An 18,785-nucleotide genomic window follows, 5' to 3' on the forward strand; every position below is an offset into this window, starting at 1 on the left:
TGGCTGGGCGGAACTTCCTCTCGACGGCAGAATTGACGTCGGGGAGAGGAAGACTGATCGGCCCGAAGCAGGGAGAGCATGCGTCGGCGTCGGCTTTGGGGCCTGTTATCCATTGGTGGGTCCTGTTCCCCGATGGCAGCGGCAGCGGCAGTGGCAGTGGCTTGGGGAACGGCAGGGAGAAAGAAAGAAAGGGGGCAGGCAGGGAAACAAAAGGAAAGAAAGGTCAGGGAGAGAGGAAGAAAAAGTTGAGGGAGGGAATGAGGTGTGGAGGAGAGAAAGCATACAGGCTGATAGAAGGGAAGAAAGATTGGATGCACAGTCAGAAGAAGAAAGTGCAACCAGAAAGATTGGATGCACAGTCAGAAGAAGAAAGTGCAACCAGAAATCACCAGACAAGGTAGGAAAAATGATTTTATTTTAAATTTAGCAAAGTGGAGACAGTATTACCACAGTTTTCAAAGGAATTTGCCCAAATAACTTAATAGTTAACTGGGTAAATTCCCAGAGATGAAAACTTCCCTTCACTTACTATGCACAGTTCTGAATTTATATCTGCTGCCTATATTTTACAATATGGTCCCCTTTTACTAAACCACAATAGTGGTTTTTAGCGCAGGGAGCCTATGAGCGTCAAGAGCAGCGCTGGGCATTCAGCGCAGCTCCCTGCGCTAAAAACTGCTATTGTGGTTTAATAAAAAGGATGGAGGGTATATTTGTCTATTTTTGTATGGTTGTTACTGAGGTGACAATGCATAGAGTCATCTGCCTTGACCTCTTTGAAAAAAACCCAGAATAGGAATGATAATTAACATTTTCTCAGCGTATAGTGTGCTTTGTGTTTTTTAATTTTATTGTTGGTAGATCATTTTGACTTGGTCATTTTAAAGTAGCTCACAAGCTCAAAAAGTTTGGGCACCTCTGAGCTAGAGCGTTGAAACTGTGTATTTCTATTTTATCCCCCGTTTTACAAAACTGTGGAGCGTTTTTTAGCACCAGCCCTGGTGGTAGCAGCTCTGATGCTCAGAATTCTATGAGTGTCAGGGCTGTTACCACTGTGGCTAAAATCCACACTACAGTTTTGTAAAAGAGTGAGGGGTTAGTTTGTGATGACATATTCCATACTTACTAGGCGAAGGTGTTTTCTGTGTTCTGTGTGTTCGAAAGACATGGTTTTCTGTTAGGATTGACGGTGTAGGATTGATCTATGCTGGTCTGGCTTGTTTAGTTTTACAATGGGTGTATTGATGTATTGCTCACTGCAATATGTAAGATGCTGCCTTTTCCTAGGTACTCATGTGTGACGTGTGGTTTGTTACTAAAAATAATGCTTTTCTTACAGATGGGGGGGGGGGGGGGGTGCCAAAAAATGATGGGCCCCGGGTGTTACATATGCTACGTACACCACTGTATGTAAAGATACCAGAAACTTTAGCAAAAAGATACCAGAAAAGATAGCAAAAACTTTAAGTAAATTGTTATTCTTCTAAGTTTTGAGTATTTAACCCTCCCACAATCTCACGGGCACTCGTTTCAAGTTTATTGAGATTTTGATTTAAACGCAATATCAAATATTTTCAATACGTATAACAAAAATAAATTTGGGGAAATAAATAAAACCATTTGAACAATAAACATACAAACATATCCATAGATGATTAAAATTACATAAGGAGTACAAGGATAAACTACATTTGTTTAAAAATGCGTTCTCCGCGCCTGCTCATAAATTTGTTGACTGGAAGGATCCAGCAATGTGGCCAGATGCCATTCAGAACAAAGACAGAGAAAGAATTGTGCAATTTGGATTAATTATGGAAGATGATTTAAAGCAAATGGCACAGTCTATAAATAAAGATCTTGACGGACGTTCTTTTTATGAATATCTCCTCTATGCCAAATCACCCAATGGACGTGAGAAGATTTTACGGGACTGGCTTAGGTGGAGCATTAGCAGAAAAGTATGTGTGTATTCGGTCCATGGAAGAAGGGGGAGTGTCGGGGGGGGGGGGGGGAAGGGGTGCGTGGAGGGCCCAATAGGATTGCTCAGTAAGGGGCCCAGATATTTCTGATGGCGGCCCTGAGGCCTGCCATTTTGAAAAGGCGGGCCTGCCAGCCAGAGGGAGTAGATATCCCTTCTACCATCCTTCATCTTAAAGGTGCGGAGGAGGAGGGGCATTTGGGGGGTTGTCAGGAGGCTGTCAGGGGACAAGGGACCCTGGTGGCAAGAAAGAGTGGGCATCCCTCTTGCCATCCTTCATCTTAAACATGTGGAGAGCTGTTGGGTGGTTGCTGGGAGACTGTTGGGGGACCCTGGCGGCAGGGAGTGGGCAGGATCTTGTGTAGGATGTGTGTGTGTGTGTGTGTGGGGGGGGGTGTCGGCAGGAGGGAGTACATTTCCCTCTGCTACTTTCCCTGCCAGTCAATCAGCTGAGCCGGCAAGACTCAGGGTGATCTGCAGCTCAGTTGATCGGGGCAGGGAGAACAGCCTTGATAGGAGGAAGGCGCTGTACCTAGCGTTTACTCTTCTAAGTAAGTGCCAGGCACAGTTCTTCCCTCCCTTTACTGGTGATTCTCTGCACAAAGAGTGCATATAATATGCACGCTATTATGCTGAGAATCACCCGTAAAAGTCAACTTGCTGGATTTTACTGGCGAGTTTTGAGAATCTGGCCCTCAGTTTCTACACTATGCATTTTAAAGGAATCTCTTGACAATTTCAGCCCCTACACCTACACTCTATATTTTGAAAGTGCCTCCTGATTCTTTCAACATTTGCACTCTGCATTTTGCCAGAATCTCCTCTTCTTTTTCAGCCACTACATACCCTTCTTTTTAGAAATCTCAGTCTCTTCACTCTTCATTTTGAAGAAGTGCCTTCTGAGATTTCAGTATCTGCGCTCTCTGAAGGTGTTTTCTCTTCACTGATCCCCCCCCCCCGATACTTCTCTACACTGCTGAGTTTTGGAGGAGTCTCCTGACACTTTTCGCCTCTTTACTCTTTTCTCACAGCAGGCAAACTCTGAACAGTAAAATGTTTATTTCTGTTGGGGAGAGATGGCTTCACGCATCTCAGAAATTCTTGACGCGTTCTCTAGTCTAGTAAATGCAAACAAACCATTTTGGCTGTGCAATAGAGACTTCTTTAAAACAGTTTCCAGACACCCGCAATCTCATTTGACAGCTCTAACTCCGAGGAAGAAGGCTCAGGCTTTCGAAAGCCAGTCAATCATTTATTTTCCTTTGCAACTCGTTTCTATTTATAACTCTTTTGTGAACTTCTAGGAAAACCAGAACCGGATCTACGGAATCTCTTAGAAACCGAAAGAACACATTGCGAGACAAACGCCACAATCCAACCCCTCGGCGCTCACGAGCGTCGCCCTTTTAACAGGCCGCCCAGCCCTCTTTTCACCCCGTGCTCTGACTCCTCTCTGCCTTCTGATAGGTGGAGACTGGGCTAGCTCCGCACTCGGGGGCGGGCCCTTCCTTGCACTTAAAGAAGTTGGCGCAGCTGTCATCATAGTGGAAGAGCAGCCGTTGGCGGGGGAGATGTGGTGGTATAGCAAAATCGGCGCTGTGGCCTTGGGCTCCTTTAGGGACCTTGGAGCTGTTGCTGGTCCCCGGAATTACTGTGCCTGCGCCGGGCAACTGAAGGGCATTGTTTTCCGGCAAGTGAGTAAGAGAAGCTGGTGTTTTGGGAGTGGGGAGAGAGAGAGAGACAGACAGACAGACAGATCAAAGACTGGGAAATTTGTTAACAAAACGGAGGACACTCAGTCCAATGCCGGCCTATGCTGAAGGGCAGCACCTAAGAGAAAACTGAAAACAAAATGCATTTCCTGTCTTAATATGGACTGTAGAGAGGGCAAAGATGCTAAACGTTTCACATGTTTCCTGAAGAGAAGGACCAATCACAGTCTCCCTCGGGGGGAGGGGGGGAACACCCACCCGCAAAATTGCACATTCGTGGGTGAGCCCTCAGATTCTGTAATTGGCGATCGGATTTGGGCTTGGATCTCGCCTGCATGTTAACGAATAAGTTAACAGGCTATTAAGAATCCATTACTGTACTGACATAGGTTGACTCCAATTAAGGCTTGCAGATGGATCGGCCTGTGGGCTAGCTAGCTAGTCTGTGTAGCACGGCATGCCTAAATTGTCTTGTGTGCAACTGAAAAGGGGGTGTGGTCACTAGAGGGATGGGGGCACTTTCAAAATTTAGGCCCTTTGGTATAGAATAGGTGCATGTGAATGACCCTATTTTATAACTGCCATTAGCTGGCCATGAGGGTTTATACCAGGTTTCAGCAGGTATAAGTCCAAATGCCCAAAACTGGGAGTTGGAATTGATGACTATTCTGACATGGAGAAAGTGATGGGGCCATGCATGTTTTTCTTATCACTTATAGTTGTCGGGTTTTTTTTTGTTTTTTTTAACCCCCCCCCCCAAAAAAAAAAACCCCCAACAAAACCTTCTTTTCAGCTAATGTGTTGAGTAGTGGGATTTTTCTTTGGTTAGTGTTTTGGGGTTGGTTGGGGTTTTTTTTTTTGTTGTTGTTTTTTGAGAACTCGCTATGGGTAGTTGTTGTTGAGATGGATGCAGAACTTTTCAATGAAAATGGGATTACTACATGGAGGTATAGTAATTAGCCTGTGATGACCTCTTTGTATGCTGGCTTTTGCTAGATGCTGCATTAATAAAGATAACTGTGCATGGTAGCAACTCATTCAGAATGGAAACACTTTGCTGCTTGTAAAGAGGAAATTCTTTAGAGTTTTGCCGTTTGTGGTCTTTTATGAGACACATTACTCAGAAATGTTGTGGTGTTCATGTTGAAAGGCCCTCTTAAAAAATAACTTTGCACTTTAGTACACAACTCTATTTAAGTACTAGTTTGACTGTTTTGGGATTTTTTCCCCCAGCTTTGAAATACTGCAATCAGCCATGCACTTAGGTGGTCTTGTAATATTTTAAATGGTAACAGTTCTCTTGAAAATAAAGGGGCCCTTTTACTAAGCTGTGTTAAGTGCTAACGAATGATTAACACAGATTAAAATGGCATATTGTGGGCCAAGCTCGTGTATCCTGTAGTAACTGCCAAATTAGCATGCTCTAATCTGGGTGCTAATAAATTACAAAAAAAACTGTCTTTGGAGGGGGCATATTAGGGGCCAAAGAGTGGGCATTCCTGCTTTAATCAGTTGGCGCAGCTACGTTACTTGGCAGTGGCATAGTGAGGGTGCGCAGTGCCCCTTCCCTGTAACTTTTTAACTTCAGTGTGAGCAGCCACAAACATGCTGCCCATGTCGGCTTCAGCACAACGACGTTTGTGGCTGCTCACACTGGTTAAAAAGGTATGACTGGAAGGGGTGCAGGTGCGCATGGCAGGGGATGGAGTGAGAAAGGGGGAGAGAAGGGGTGCTGGCATCCTGAGGAAGACTGCGCCTAGGGCGACTTGCCCCCTCTTATTATGCCACTGCTTATTGGCTAGTGTGGTATTAGCACGAGTCCTTGTGTACAGAATAGGTGGGAAGTGCACACATGGCATTGCTAACCTCCCTCTTCTCTTTTTTTTTTAATTGCTATGCTAATGGCCTCATTAGTCATTGGTGAGGCCCCACTTGGAGTACTGTATCCAGTTTCTTTTGGAAGCTACATCCCTTTAAGGACAAAGCTTTGAGGCAGTTCAGAGGAAGGCAACAAATATTACAGGGTTTGAGCTTTAACATATGTGTAAAGAGACTGGAGGACATAAATACTATATGTATACGCTAGAGAAAAGGAGGGAGGAGAGAGGCAGTATGATAGACAAGTACTGTAATTAAAAGTATTAATTTACAAACAACCCTCTTAAAGATGTAGACACTTGGGACATGGGTTGTCCACTGTTGGAAATGGATACTGAGCTTTGGTCTGTCCCAATATGGCAATTATGGTCTTAACTAGAGAACACGAATGGAGTTTGCAGGGACATAGATTTAGGAGTAATGTCAGGAAATACCTATTTTACAGAGATGGTAGTGGACACTTAGAATACCTTCTGGAAAAGGTGACAGATTCAAACGGTGAATGAATTAAAAAAAATGTGTGGGATAGTCGCAGGGGGATACCTAAAGAGAATGGAAACGCAACATGGCTGTTGAGATGTTATCTTGGGAAAGAGCATTAGAACTGAAGCATATGCTGGACTGATTTCTAAGGTCTGGATTTTGCAAAAGACAACAGATTAGCCAAATCTGGCAGAGGGGAAACTGAGGCTGATACAGGATGGACTTCTGCAGGCTATGTCCCAGAAATGGCAGAAGAGAGTTTTTGGCTACTCCAGTTGGCTTTTTGTCACATCCTGGCATGGTGGGAGACTTGTGAACCAGTATTTTAAGCACAGGTGACTGGAGCCTGCACAGAGTCAGGGTGTGGCTCTAGCCACCTTGTTAGGCAGACTGGATGGATTGCAAGTCTTCATCTGCTTTTATGTACTGTTATATTAGCACATGGCAATTAATAAAAAAAAAAAATAATAAATTGGAAAATTTTAATCATTTTACTACACAAAAATGGTCATGGCATGTGGGGGGGAAAGCCCATGCAAGGCGTGCTAAGGCTATTTTTTGTTGCAGCTTAGTAAAAGGACTCCAAAGGTAGCTGAATGAGAGACGAGAAGAGAGCAATAGAATTTCCCCTGGATTTTATACAGGTCACCCAAATATGGGTGCCTAGGGCAGATGCGTGTGCAAACTGAGTTGTCAATCAATAATTGATGCTAATTGTCAATGGTTTGTATTTGCATGAGTATCTGCCCTAGGCACTAGTTTCTAACATCTGTGCCTAAATTTCTAGTGTGCAGTTCAAAGGGGTAGCCATGGGAGTGCAAAGGCAGATTGGGGGCGTTCCTGGAAGTTAGTTGTGTAAATGATGTTCTATAACAGTGTTCTTCAACCTTTGACACCTATGGACCGGCGGAAATAAAATAATTATTTTGTGGACCGGCACCGGTCTGAGGACCGGCAGTTGAAGAACACTGGGCTAAGTCGTGCCCATCTCCACTCAATCTCTGCCCCAGACCCTTCCCCCATAATAGTACTAATTGTAACACCATTTTTTCCATTCATTTTTCATATATACATACAATATAATTGTATTACCAACACATAATGGTCAACCACAAAATTAAAATACACAAAGCACACTGTATACTTTTCAACATTCATTCCTACCAGAAAACGGATAACCCAATGCAAATGCAGGACCAAAAACTAAAAGTACTAATATTTTACAAACAAACCCTAAGATGCAAGACTGCGAGCAGTACAACCCCAGAGGAAAAGAAACAAATGCATTTCTTCCTGAACAGACAAGTCAATCACTAAATAAAAGTATTTCCCCTACCGTTGTCTCTCACTCCATGTGCTTTGCCTTCTGGCCTGCTCCCTCCTCCCCCCCACCCCCCGGTGTTATCTTTGGGCCGGTCCACTGTGCGATTGGTGCAGCATCTTCAGGCCGGCTCCCTGAGTGCTGCATTGCACAAAGCTGTGTGCAGCGACCCGCACCTCATCTGGAAGCCTTCCCTCTGACGTTGTGACAGCAGAGAGAAGGCTTCCGGTTCAGGCGCAGGCCACGCGTAGGAGCCTTTACCCACAGCTTTGTGCATTGCAGCACTCAGGAGCTGGCCCAAAGACTCCGCGTTGATCGCACCATGGACCGGTGGCTGAAGAATGCTGTCCTGGGCCCGATGGACGTGCCGGCCCTTTTGACCGGCAGAAAATTTCTGTGGACCGGCATTGGTCCACGGACCGGTGGTTGAAGAACACTGTTAACATCATGCTTAACTGCTGAAAATTAGTTAATGAATGCCCATTGCTGGATACTATCTTAGGATCTTTCTGGTGCCTAACTTTGGGCAGAAAATGTGAAAGTGGGGATAGAACAGTACGCATCAACCAGAGATAAAACAATGCATAAATATTTATTATGAATTAATAAAGCCAATAAAACAGTCTTGTCATATTCAGAATTACTGTGTTGTAGACCCAATAAACAGTCTATCGCAAATTGATTGAAAAGTGTTGTAGATAGACCCGACATGGTTTGTGTTTTAGCATTGATGCCTGCCTCGGGGGTGTAAAAACATCCAGTAGATGGCAGTCTTATAATATCAATGATTGCTTTTCACAGATAAATTGGGTACTATGCTAATTATTGATGTTATAAGACTGCCATCTACTGGATGTTTTAACACCCCCGAGGCAGGCATCAATGCCGAAACACAAACCATGTCGGGTCTAGGATCTACAACTCTTCAGTCCAAAGACTGTTTTATTGGCTTTATTGGTTCTTGATGGTCTCTGAGAACTGGGTTGAATGCCACTGCTCTAGATGTTCTGGAGGGAGGTATTTCTCAAAAGTAGCTAACTTTAACCAGAGGTTTTAGGTAAAAAAAGACATATAAAAATTATAAAGCTTTAAACGGAAACCTACTGGAACAATTGACTAACTCATTCCACCTCAAATAGACACAGGAGAATCCACACAATATTCACACACCCGCCAACCAAAAATGTCAAACGAAGAAAAATGTATGACAACCTACTGACCACCAGAGCAGTGAAACTGGACTGACAACTCACCAATCTGCTGACTTCGACCACAGACTATAAAACCTTCAAAAAATACATAAAACCAATATAATACAACCAATAATGTTCCGAACTCCTCATGCATTACCAACTACTCCTTTAGCAAATTAGAAAATGTTCAAACTATTCCTTAAGTACTTCTTAATATCTTATCAATATGTGCTTCTTAATATCATAACAATTTTTATGTAATCCACCTTGAACTGCAAGGTAAAGGTGGAATAGAAATCACTATGTAATGTAATAAATATATATGAATTGCTCTGGTTGATGTGTACTGTTCCATACTCACTTTGGCATTTTCTGTTTATCCCGTGTTCTTTATTTTGCACTTTGGCCTAACTTTTTGGGCACCATGTACTGAATCTGGCCCTTCATCACCATTGCCCCCTGGCAAAGCTGGCACAAGCATATTAGGGGGTCCTTTTATCAAGGCGCAGTAGGAGTTAAATGCGCAGAATACCGCGCGTTAAACTGCCTGCCGCGCTAGTCGCTAACGCCTCCATTGACGAGGTGTTATTATTTTGGCTTGCCTCGGGGGTTAGCGTGTGATGAAATGTCAGACGCGCTAACCCCCATAGCACACCTTGATAAAAGGAGCCCTAGGTGTCCTCCCATCCCCATAGGTACGCCCTAGAGATTTTGATAAACTTAATCGTGATTATCTTGCTCTCTGATTAAGGGGAATTTCTTGATTTTATAGTCTATATAGCTTTTCCTAGCATAGTGGACTTTTGTGGTAAGTGACTTTTTTCTTCTTGAAATGTCTTATGTATATTTTTACTTTGCTTACCACTTTTTTGTACAACCATTGTTTGGATATTGTTTCAAATACAATTTTCAATTAAATTTAATGCCACACCTGCCAGAACAATCTTATCTTATAAAAGTGCATATACGGATAAATGGGCTATTTTGGAAAGTCCCATTCTTCCTGTACCTTAAAGTGCAGTCTGATAGTTTTTTGAGTTTAAGCAGCTATCAGGACTATTGCTTTGTATTTGCTGCTGCCTTAACTTGGAGTTAGTGCACTAGGCAACCTCCTAGTCTTGCCTAATGGTTGGGCCAGAATTGTCATCTTGGTAAAAGGGCCCATTTTTCAAATGGGCATCCCACAGACTGGATGGCTATAACACATGTACTTTTGCCTATGACCTAAACATGTGGCTTTGAACTTGTATTTAGTTCTAACTGCATCTGGGATTGAGCAGTTCTCGGGCCATTTTTTGCTGGGTAATAGGTAAATGGTTCTGAAAACTGTCTACAGAGGTTCTGGGGTATGAATTTCAGTTTTCCATGAAAAGATGAATGGAAGAAGAGTTAGACAAAAAGGGTTTGGAGGCCATATGCGAGTTTCTTGAGAGTTGAGCATTAAATGAAAACATTAGTCCTGGTTTGTTTGGGTTTTAGTTTGTTGTGTTTGTTTGGGGTTTTTTCCAAGATAAATTTTTCCTAGATAGCAAGTAAAGTACATTTTTATTTTGCAATTGGGGAAGCCTTCCTGAACGCTTGAAAGGGAGAAGGGTATAGTGCCTCCTCAAAGAACACAGAGAATATTTGGTTACTGTAACTTCTGGAAGAAAGATGGTGTCAGCACCATTGAGGAGTAACTCTGGAGCTTCCTGTTAATGCTCCCCTTCTCTCCCTGCAGCTCTTTGAGTCGGTGAGTGCTACTTACACCTACTTGCTGGCGGATGCAGAGAGTAAGGAGGCTGTCCTGATAGACCCTGTTCTAGACACTGCTGCACGGGATGCTAAGCTCGTGAAAGATCTCGGCCTGAATGTGTTGTATGCAGGTATTGGCCATGCTTTCCTTCATGTTTACAGAGCACTAGGGAAAAGCTTTAAGACAGCCTGGCAGTACCCAGACATCTGGCATAGCTTGCCTGGATTTCTCTACTGGGGAGTGCCTGAGCCTACCAGGAGCAACAAATCTTAGGGAGAGAGGAAAACCAATATTTACCCACCTGGTCTAATTTGGTTCTGTATCTTCTTCCCTTGATATAGCAAACACACACTGCCATGCTGATCACATCACAGGCACAGGCATACTGAAGAAATTGCTCCCTGGCTGCAGGAGTGTTATTTCCCGAGACAGTGGTGCCAGTGCTGACATCCTTATAAAGGAAGGAGATCGCATCACGTTTGGAAAGTTTGTGAGTGTGTGGGGAAGGGGATCCCATTCTGTCTAATTCATTTCCTCCTCTTCGCTTACTGTTTGACTGTCTCTCACTTTACCTAAATGTCTGGCTCTTTCTTACTATCTCTGCATTAGAGAATGACACGGTGAGAAAATTCATCACCATTCCCATCCCCGTGGATAACCGCGGGGAACCATCTCCATGTCTTTTTTTTTTTTTTTTTAATTCTTTATTCATTTTCAAAATTACAATAAGTGTTATATATTCAATCACATTAACAATAAATCCATGCCATTCTTTAAGGAGAGAGGGAAGAATCAGAGTATGAATGGGCCCAGCCACTGGCCCTCAAGCCTTGCATTGAAGAACGCTGGTGTAGAAGGACTGAGTTTGAGATGGATACTAAAGAACGGCATGGAATGCTTTCCCACGGTTATCCGCAGGGACGGGAACGGTGATGAATTTTCTCACCGTGTCATTCTCTACTCTGCATCTCTTGCTCCCTCATGTATTTCCAGGTCAATAGTAAAGACAGGATTTGGAGAATTCAGCAAGGATCTGCCATGCACCATTGAATGGCTTCATTGTTTGTTTGTGTTGTATTATGGCACCCCCTTCTGGCTATATTCTGGGATTTTGCTTCAGTACTGGGATCTGTGGCATTGTCAATTTCCCTCCCAGATTTTTAATTTTTTTTTTTTTTTCTTGGTAGTTTTCTAGCAAGGGTAAAATTCATGCTCAAGAGTAAAAAACAAACACACTCTGAAACCCCCCCTGAAATAATTGAGGATATTTCAAAATTGGTCCAGAGCAGCATTTCCCAATGTTATCAAAACCTATAGCACATCCTCCCCCTCCCCCCCAAACCATAGTGTTGGCAGTGTGAAAATGAGAAGGGCTTGTGTCCAAACCACCAACTACAGGCGCACTGAAACCTTTTCTAGAAACTGGAAGAACTCGGAGTAGGGTCAGGAGGACCAAGCAGGCCTGGTTATCTGTACCTTGCCCGTTGATTCCTACACTCTGGGGCTCAAGCATGTATCTATGTAGGAAGTGGAGAGGCATGTATGACTGCACATGTGATCAAGAAGGAGCTTCTGAAATTAATCTATTGCTGATATTTCTCGTTGCTGCGATGTGCTGAGAGCAGAACCTGTGTGCTGGTCTGGATACTGGTCTGGACATGAACATCAGACCTGATTGGGTATTCCATAGAGTAGGGAGAAGTTAACAGTACCTGAAGGCTTACTTGTGTGCCACAGCATATTGATTGGAGAAATATTAGTCTAGAGGACTGATATTAAAATAGTGGTCTTCACCACTGTAGAATATATGGGGGCAGACTAAAGATGGTAATTTGTATACCCTGGATTAAGGAAAAGGTGATCTGAAACACATAAATACACAAGAGGCAGGCTACTTTGAATGGAAAGAGTCCTAGAATGAGAATTCATGAGAGGAGGGCAGAATGGGAAGGCATGAATAATGGTATATTCCTTTGCAAAGCAGCAGATGAATCCAGAGACCAGTGGATATAGCTCACATCGACCAGCAGGTGGAGATAGAGAACTGATTTCCAGTTGGCTTTATAGCCTGGTGATCCTCCTGTTGAATCAGTTTTGCTCTATCTCCCAGCGGTGGTGGAGCTCTTTCTTAGCTCCTGGAATCTAACGGTGCCTGGTGGATTGGTGATCTTCTAGTCTCCTCTGTTGAGCCTTTGGCTCTTCAGCTTGGATAGGGGTGCCTGGCTGATTGGTGCCGGCTTTAGGAGTTACACCTGGGCCCACCCAGGTCCCTGCTCCACCCTCCCCTCCGAGTGATTGAGGGTTTTGCCTGCTCTCAGCGTTTGTTTCTTCATTCCAGTTAAAAAAAAAAAAAAAAAAAGACAAACGCTTCTGCCTGTGCTGTGCTGTGCCCTGGTGAGGTAGCTTTGGATTAATTACCAGCTTTTTCCTGACTGTGGGGGGCGGGCTGAGAGCGTGGTGAGTACTAAACTTCATTTGTATTTATTTTGTTGGTGCCGCCTCGAGTGCCGGTCCGGTTGGGAGGGGGGCGTGGTGATGGCGGAAGAGGCTCGTCAGCGGTGTTCACGCTGTGGGAAGCGTCGAACACCGGCGGGCTTGTGCTCAGCGGGGTGCTTAGACGCATCAGCTGAGGATTATGTTTTGCAGGCAGGCGAGGGAGCCAGTTCTCGCGTCCGTGAAGCGCGCTCGGCGTCCCCGCCCCTCGCGGTCGGCTCGGCCTCACGGCGTGGTATTGCCACGGCCGAAGGGGGGTCGGCGGAGGGGGGGGAGTCGGAAGTGCGGGAGGGCGCAGGGGCTCTGCTCTCCGGCGCCGAACAGGGGGGAGCTTCAGCGGGTGGCCTTGGCTCGTTCACCCCGGAGTTTGTGATGTTAATGCATAAGGCTTTCATGCTGCAGTGCAGTCAGCCTGCTCCTCCGGTCTCGGTGAACTTGCCGGTGCTGGCTGTGCCCCCACCAGTTCCTTTGAAGGTGGATGCGGGGGAGACGGCGAAGGGGGATGGTTCTCCTGTGAAATCGCCGATATTTAAAAAACGCAGGCTTGCGTCCGCGGACGAGCCTATGGTTGTGTCCCCTTTTTCCCTTCCAGAGTTGTTGGAGGAAGGTGAGGTAGAGGAGTGGGAAGAGGAGGATCCCCAGTGTAGGGAAGTGGATGACCCTTCCGCGCTCCGTCTTTTCCATCGGGAAGAACTTTCCTCCTTAATTTCAAAAGCTTTACTGAGTTTAAATATTTCTCAGGTGGATTCGAAAGTTTTAGGTAACCCTCTTATGGCAGGTACCCGTAGGCCACCGAAGGCCTTTCCAGTGCATGAAGCCATGCAGGAGCTGATTTCGGCTCAATGGGATACGCCGGATGCCGGGTTACGGGTAGCTAAGGCCATGCGGCTTTTGTATCCGGTTGACCCGTACGAACTTGAGAAATTTAAATTGCCTAAGGTGGATGCTCTGGTAGCCGCGGTTACCAAACGGACGACCTTGCCTGTAGAGGGGGGGGTTACATTAAAGGATGCCCAGGATAGGAAGGTTGAATCTTCGCTGAAGTTATCTTTTGAGGTTGCTGCAGTGACTTTGCAGGCCGCAGTCTGCAGCTCGTATGCGGCAAGAGCCTGTCTGCAGTGGTCTCAAGGGATGGCGGATAATTTGATGGAGTCCGGGGGTGCTGTTCCTTCGGAACTGGTTGATTTGGAATCGGGTTTGGCTTATTTAGCGGATTCCTTGTATGATATTGTTCGCGCTTCGGCGAAACAAATGTCGCTGTCAGTGGTCTCTCGCAGGTCTTTATGGCTGCGACATTGGGCGGCAGATGCGGCGTCTAAACTTCGTCTTGTGAAACTCCCTTTTAAAGGGGGTTTATTATTTGGGGAAGATTTAGAGAGATTGGTAAAAGATTTTGGAGATACCAAAACCCAGCGATTACCGGAAGATCGGCCTAGGCCCCCTTTGAAGTCCTCGTCAGCTAGACCTCGTTTCAGGGAGGTGAGGAGGTATAGGTCTGGGAAACCGTTCTTTGGTTCCGCGTATGGTGCCTTTTCTTCGGCTAGACCTAAGGGGCGACAGAGAGGTTCCTTTCGTACCACGAAACCGGCTTCCGGTCAGCCAGTTCGTACCCCGGCCAGTCGCGCTCCTCAATGACGGGGTCTTGGCCCCCTCTGCTTTCCCACTAGGGGGACGCCTTTCGGCGTTTTGGGCGGAGTGGGCCAGGATCACGTCAGATCGTTTCTAAAGGGTTAGCCTATAACTCGATTAGGGTTCAGGTGGCGGCCATTGCATGTTATAGGGGCCGGGTGTCGCGCTCGTCAGTAGCATCTCACCCGGACGTGGTGCGATTCCTTAAGGGGGTTCACCATATCCGTCCGCCGGTACGGCGCACCTGTCCAGCTTGGAGTTTGAAGCTGGTGCTAACTAGGATGCAGGCGGCGCCGTTTGAGCCTTTGTCGGCGGCGACGCTAAAGGATATCACATTAAAGACTGTGTTTTTGGTAGCTATGGCGTCTGCAAGACGAGTGTCGGAGCTGCAGGCGCTGTCTTGCAGGGAGCCTTTTTTGCGCATTTCGGATACTGGGGTGTCGGTGCGGACGGTGCCGTCCTTTCTTCCAAAAGTGGTTTCTTCGTTTCATGTGAACCAGAGTTTATTCCTCCCGGCCTTTCGGAAGGAGGATTGGGGGGCGCGTTTCGCGTTATTACGGTTACTGGATGTACGCCGTATGATTCTTCATTATTTAGGTGTGACTTAACGACTTTCGCCGCTCGGATCATCTCTTCGTGGTATTTGCAGGTGCAAACAAGGGTATGGCGGCGTCAAAAGCTTCGATAGCTCGTTGGGTAAAAGAGGCTATTGCATCGGCTTATCTCTTGGCAGGGAAGATTGTGCCGGAACATCTTCGTGCACATTCCACTCGGGCATTGGCAACATCGTGGGCAGAGTCCGGTGGTATGTCTTTGGAGGAAATTTGCCGGGCGGCCACTTGGTCGTCGGGAAACACCTTTTCTAAGCATTATCGGCTGGACGTGGCAGCCTGTGCGGAGGCAAGTTTTGGCGCTTCGGTGATTGCAGAGGCGACTTTGGCTTCCCACCCAGTTTGAGTTTGCTTTGCTACATCCCACTGGTCTCTGGATTCATCTGCTGCTTTGCAAAGGAATGTAAAATTATGTCCTACCTGTTAATTTTCTTTCCTTTAGAAGCAGCAGATGAATCCAGAGCCCCACCCCGATGGTCTCTCTCTCTCTCTCTCTCTCTCTCTCTCTCTCGATCTCTATCGCTTGTTCGTTGGAATTCTGAGTTCGGTTGGGAGATTGTTGGTGATTATTATTAGTTTCTTACATTTCTAATTACAAGATTTTTCACTGGAATGAAGTTTTTTCCTTTGGTTTGAGGCTCATGCTCCTTTACTGGGATGCTGGGGCAATATGCATAACTGATTCAACAGGAGGATCACCAGGCTATAAAGCCAACTGGAAATCAGTTCTCTATCTCCACCTGCTGGTCGATGTGAGCTATATCCACTGGTCTCTGGATTCATCTGCTGCTTCTAAAGGAAAGAAAATTAACAGGTAGGACATAATTTTACATTCATGCATATAATGTGCAGAAATTGCTGAGTGATATATTCAAGAGCATGATATAAGGCTTTTTATACATCATGTGGTTTATGAATGAAAATCTAGCAGTATTGGGGCCTTTCCTTCTTTCTCAATTACTTTAATTGCACTGGAACGCTCTCGTACACAGTTAATCTGGGACCAGCGACACCACAGGGCTACATTCTGTATTGGGTTCTACATTATGTTGACATCCTTTGGAGCTGCTCCTGCTATCTGCCCTGAAGCAGACTCCAGGGAAGTATCCATGCCACCTAAGCTGCCCATCTGCAATTCAGATGAGCAGCTTAGGTGGCATCAGGGTGACTGTTCTTTGCAGCTTCCTTTTGCCTAAGCCAGAGGAAAGGATCTTGATGCTGTCCATCTGGATCACAAAGGCTTGCAAGAGGACTTGTTTTGGAGAAAGCAATGAAGTACACTTTTCCCTCTGCACTCACGGTTTCGCTTATTCGTGATTTTTCGCATGCTGACTCCTCTCCCCCCCCCCTTCCCCCCAAATTACATCATGAGTAAAGTACTGTACCAATAAAGTTTGGCACTTCCAGTTTTCCCCCTGAAAATTGCTGCTTCTATTCGCAATTTTAATTTATTAAAGGATGGCTGTTATAAAAAAAAATGTGAATAACATAGTTATTTGCAGTTTTTCTGTATTTGAGGTCATGTTCCGCCCCTAACCACCATGAATACGAAGGGAGGAGTGTAGTGGGAAATGGGGGTGGGGGTAGAGAAGGAAAAGGCTTGCCATCAGTGGCGTAGTAAGGGAGGGATGGTCCACCCTGGGCGCAGTCTTGGTAGGGGCGCCAGCACCCATCCTCCTTTCCGACCCCTTGCCGCATGCTCCTTCCCTACCACCTCTTTAATTTTTCCTGTGCAAGCAGCATTGAGCTTGCTACCTGTATCGGTGTCGCCTCTGATGTTGCTTCTGGGTCCCGCATCTAGGAAGTGATGTCAGAGGGATAGCAGATAACGACATGGGCAGCAAGTTTGTGTGGTTACCCGTGCCTGGAAAATTAAAGGTAAGGGGGCACGTGTGCAGTGGAGGGTGGGGGAGGGGCACCACTCACCCTTGCTGTGCCTACTTCCCATGACTTAAATAACCTCCCCCTTTTTGGTCTCATTGTATGCATGAGGACTATGGGTGGGAGTGGGGGGGATAAGGAGTAAAAGGGAGAGATGCAGGATGCATGGAAGACTAGTAAGGTCATGTAAAAATGAATCCTTATAGTGCACTTATATATATGGACACTGTTCTAGCTGCCACCTTAAACTAGGAGGCTATTCCAAGCATCAACCTTATGCTTTGTGCAGAAATCTCTTTTAAAAATTACTTTATTTTCATACATAACTTATAGATATATAAGTTATGTATGAAAATAAAGTAATTTTTAAGAGATTTCTGCACAAAGCATAAGGTTGATGCTTGGAATAGCCTCCTAGTTTAAGGTGGCAGCTAGAACAGTGTCCATTCAAGAAAACATGGATAAAGTAGCTGGCAGTAGAAAGGTCAATAACTGCAAATGCATCTGTGTTGATGTGAATGGGCCAGGCATAGCAACTACTTCAGGATAAAATGAGACGGTTAACTGCTTGTGCAATAGTGTAATTTTGTGGCTCTGATTAAATTCTTTTTCAGTTATTTGCCTAACTAGATGCGATGTACTAGTTGGTGTTACCTGCCTCCCTTCTTTCTTCTATAGTTCCTTGACACCCGTGCCACTCCAGGACACACGGATGGCTGCCTAACCTATGTCCTCGATGATCAGAGCATGGCATTTACAGGCGATGCTCTCCTGATCCGCGGCTGTGGGCGCACTGACTTTCAGCAAGGTCTGTATCACAAGCTGGCTGAGAAGAACTCACTAACTCCTTTTGATCACACGTACTTATGGGAGGCTCATCATACCTGTGTAGGTCTTTTCTCCTCACCCATGCTACTTTTTCATAATTCTGTAGATCAGGGCTGCCCAAGTCTGGTCCTTGAGATCTACTGGATTGAAGACAAAGTTTTATTTTATTTTTCTTTCCAGCTTATGATTTATCTTTAATCTTATCTATTGTTTTGCCTTTTGTCTTTGTTTTGTTCTATTTCTATCATTTAAATTTCTCCAGAATTCTACTGTTCAACGGCTCCCCCTTCTGCTTCTATACCTTTCTCTCCTCTCTTCTACCTTCCAAAGTATTTAGATCAATGCTGTCTTGTTAAAATGTTTATTTTATTTTTATTTTTCCTCTAACTCTACTTTTCACTTCTCTATTACCCTCCAGGTACTTTAGTTAGATTGTGAGCCTTCGGGACAGTAAGGGAATTTTTCAAGTACCTTTCTTATTTCTAATCTTAATGTATATTTTCTGTAAACCGCTTAGAACCTAACGGATGTAGCGGTATATAAGAAATAAATTACATTACATTACATTACTGGCAGGATATCTACAATGAATATGCATGAGAGAGATTTGCATACCAAGAAGGCAGTGCAGGCAAATCTCCCTCATGCATAGTCATTATGATGTCATTACATTTTTACTTCTTACTACTACATTACTTTTACTATCTTATTTCTTAACCCTCCTCATCCATCCCTGCTTTTTCAGTTTATTTTGTACAATATAACTTTAATCTTTTTTTTTTTTTTTTCGCACCATCCTGCCTTTTCCATGTTTGGGGACGTCATCATGTTGTGTGGCGGTATTTTTCACCACATGCAGTTTGCAAGAGATGGCGATTTTGTAGCGTGAATCAGTAAGGGTTCTTTCTTTTCTTTTTTTCTCCTCATTTGTTATGGTGTGTGCCTTGGGGCGTCACGATAGCAGTGGTCTACCTCTCTTTACTTTGCAAAGGTCTGGTTTGCTCACTTTTTCCATCCGTTGGTCTTGCCCTGTTTTATTAGTT

The 18,785-nt window shown here is 45.0% G+C and overlaps 1 protein-coding gene across 1 annotated transcript in view; it reads left to right on the top strand.

Annotated features, from left to right (window-relative positions):
• The first annotated feature begins 3,441 nt into the window (after positions 1 to 3,441).
• ETHE1 (ETHE1 persulfide dioxygenase) overlaps positions 3,442 to 18,785 on the top strand; it is a 31,569-nt gene continuing 16,225 nt past the window's right edge. The window contains exons 1-4 of the mRNA XM_033914645.1: positions 3,442 to 3,672; positions 10,286 to 10,430; positions 10,642 to 10,790; positions 17,593 to 17,722. Coding sequence (XP_033770536.1) covers positions 3,550 to 3,672; positions 10,286 to 10,430; positions 10,642 to 10,790; positions 17,593 to 17,722 — 547 coding nt within the window. The 5' untranslated portion in view covers positions 3,442 to 3,549. The remainder of the gene's footprint in view (positions 3,673 to 10,285; positions 10,431 to 10,641; positions 10,791 to 17,592; positions 17,723 to 18,785) is intronic.

Source organism: Geotrypetes seraphini, chromosome 11, assembly GCF_902459505.1.
Source record: "Geotrypetes seraphini chromosome 11, aGeoSer1.1, whole genome shotgun sequence".
NCBI lineage: Eukaryota > Metazoa > Chordata > Amphibia > Gymnophiona > Dermophiidae > Geotrypetes > Geotrypetes seraphini.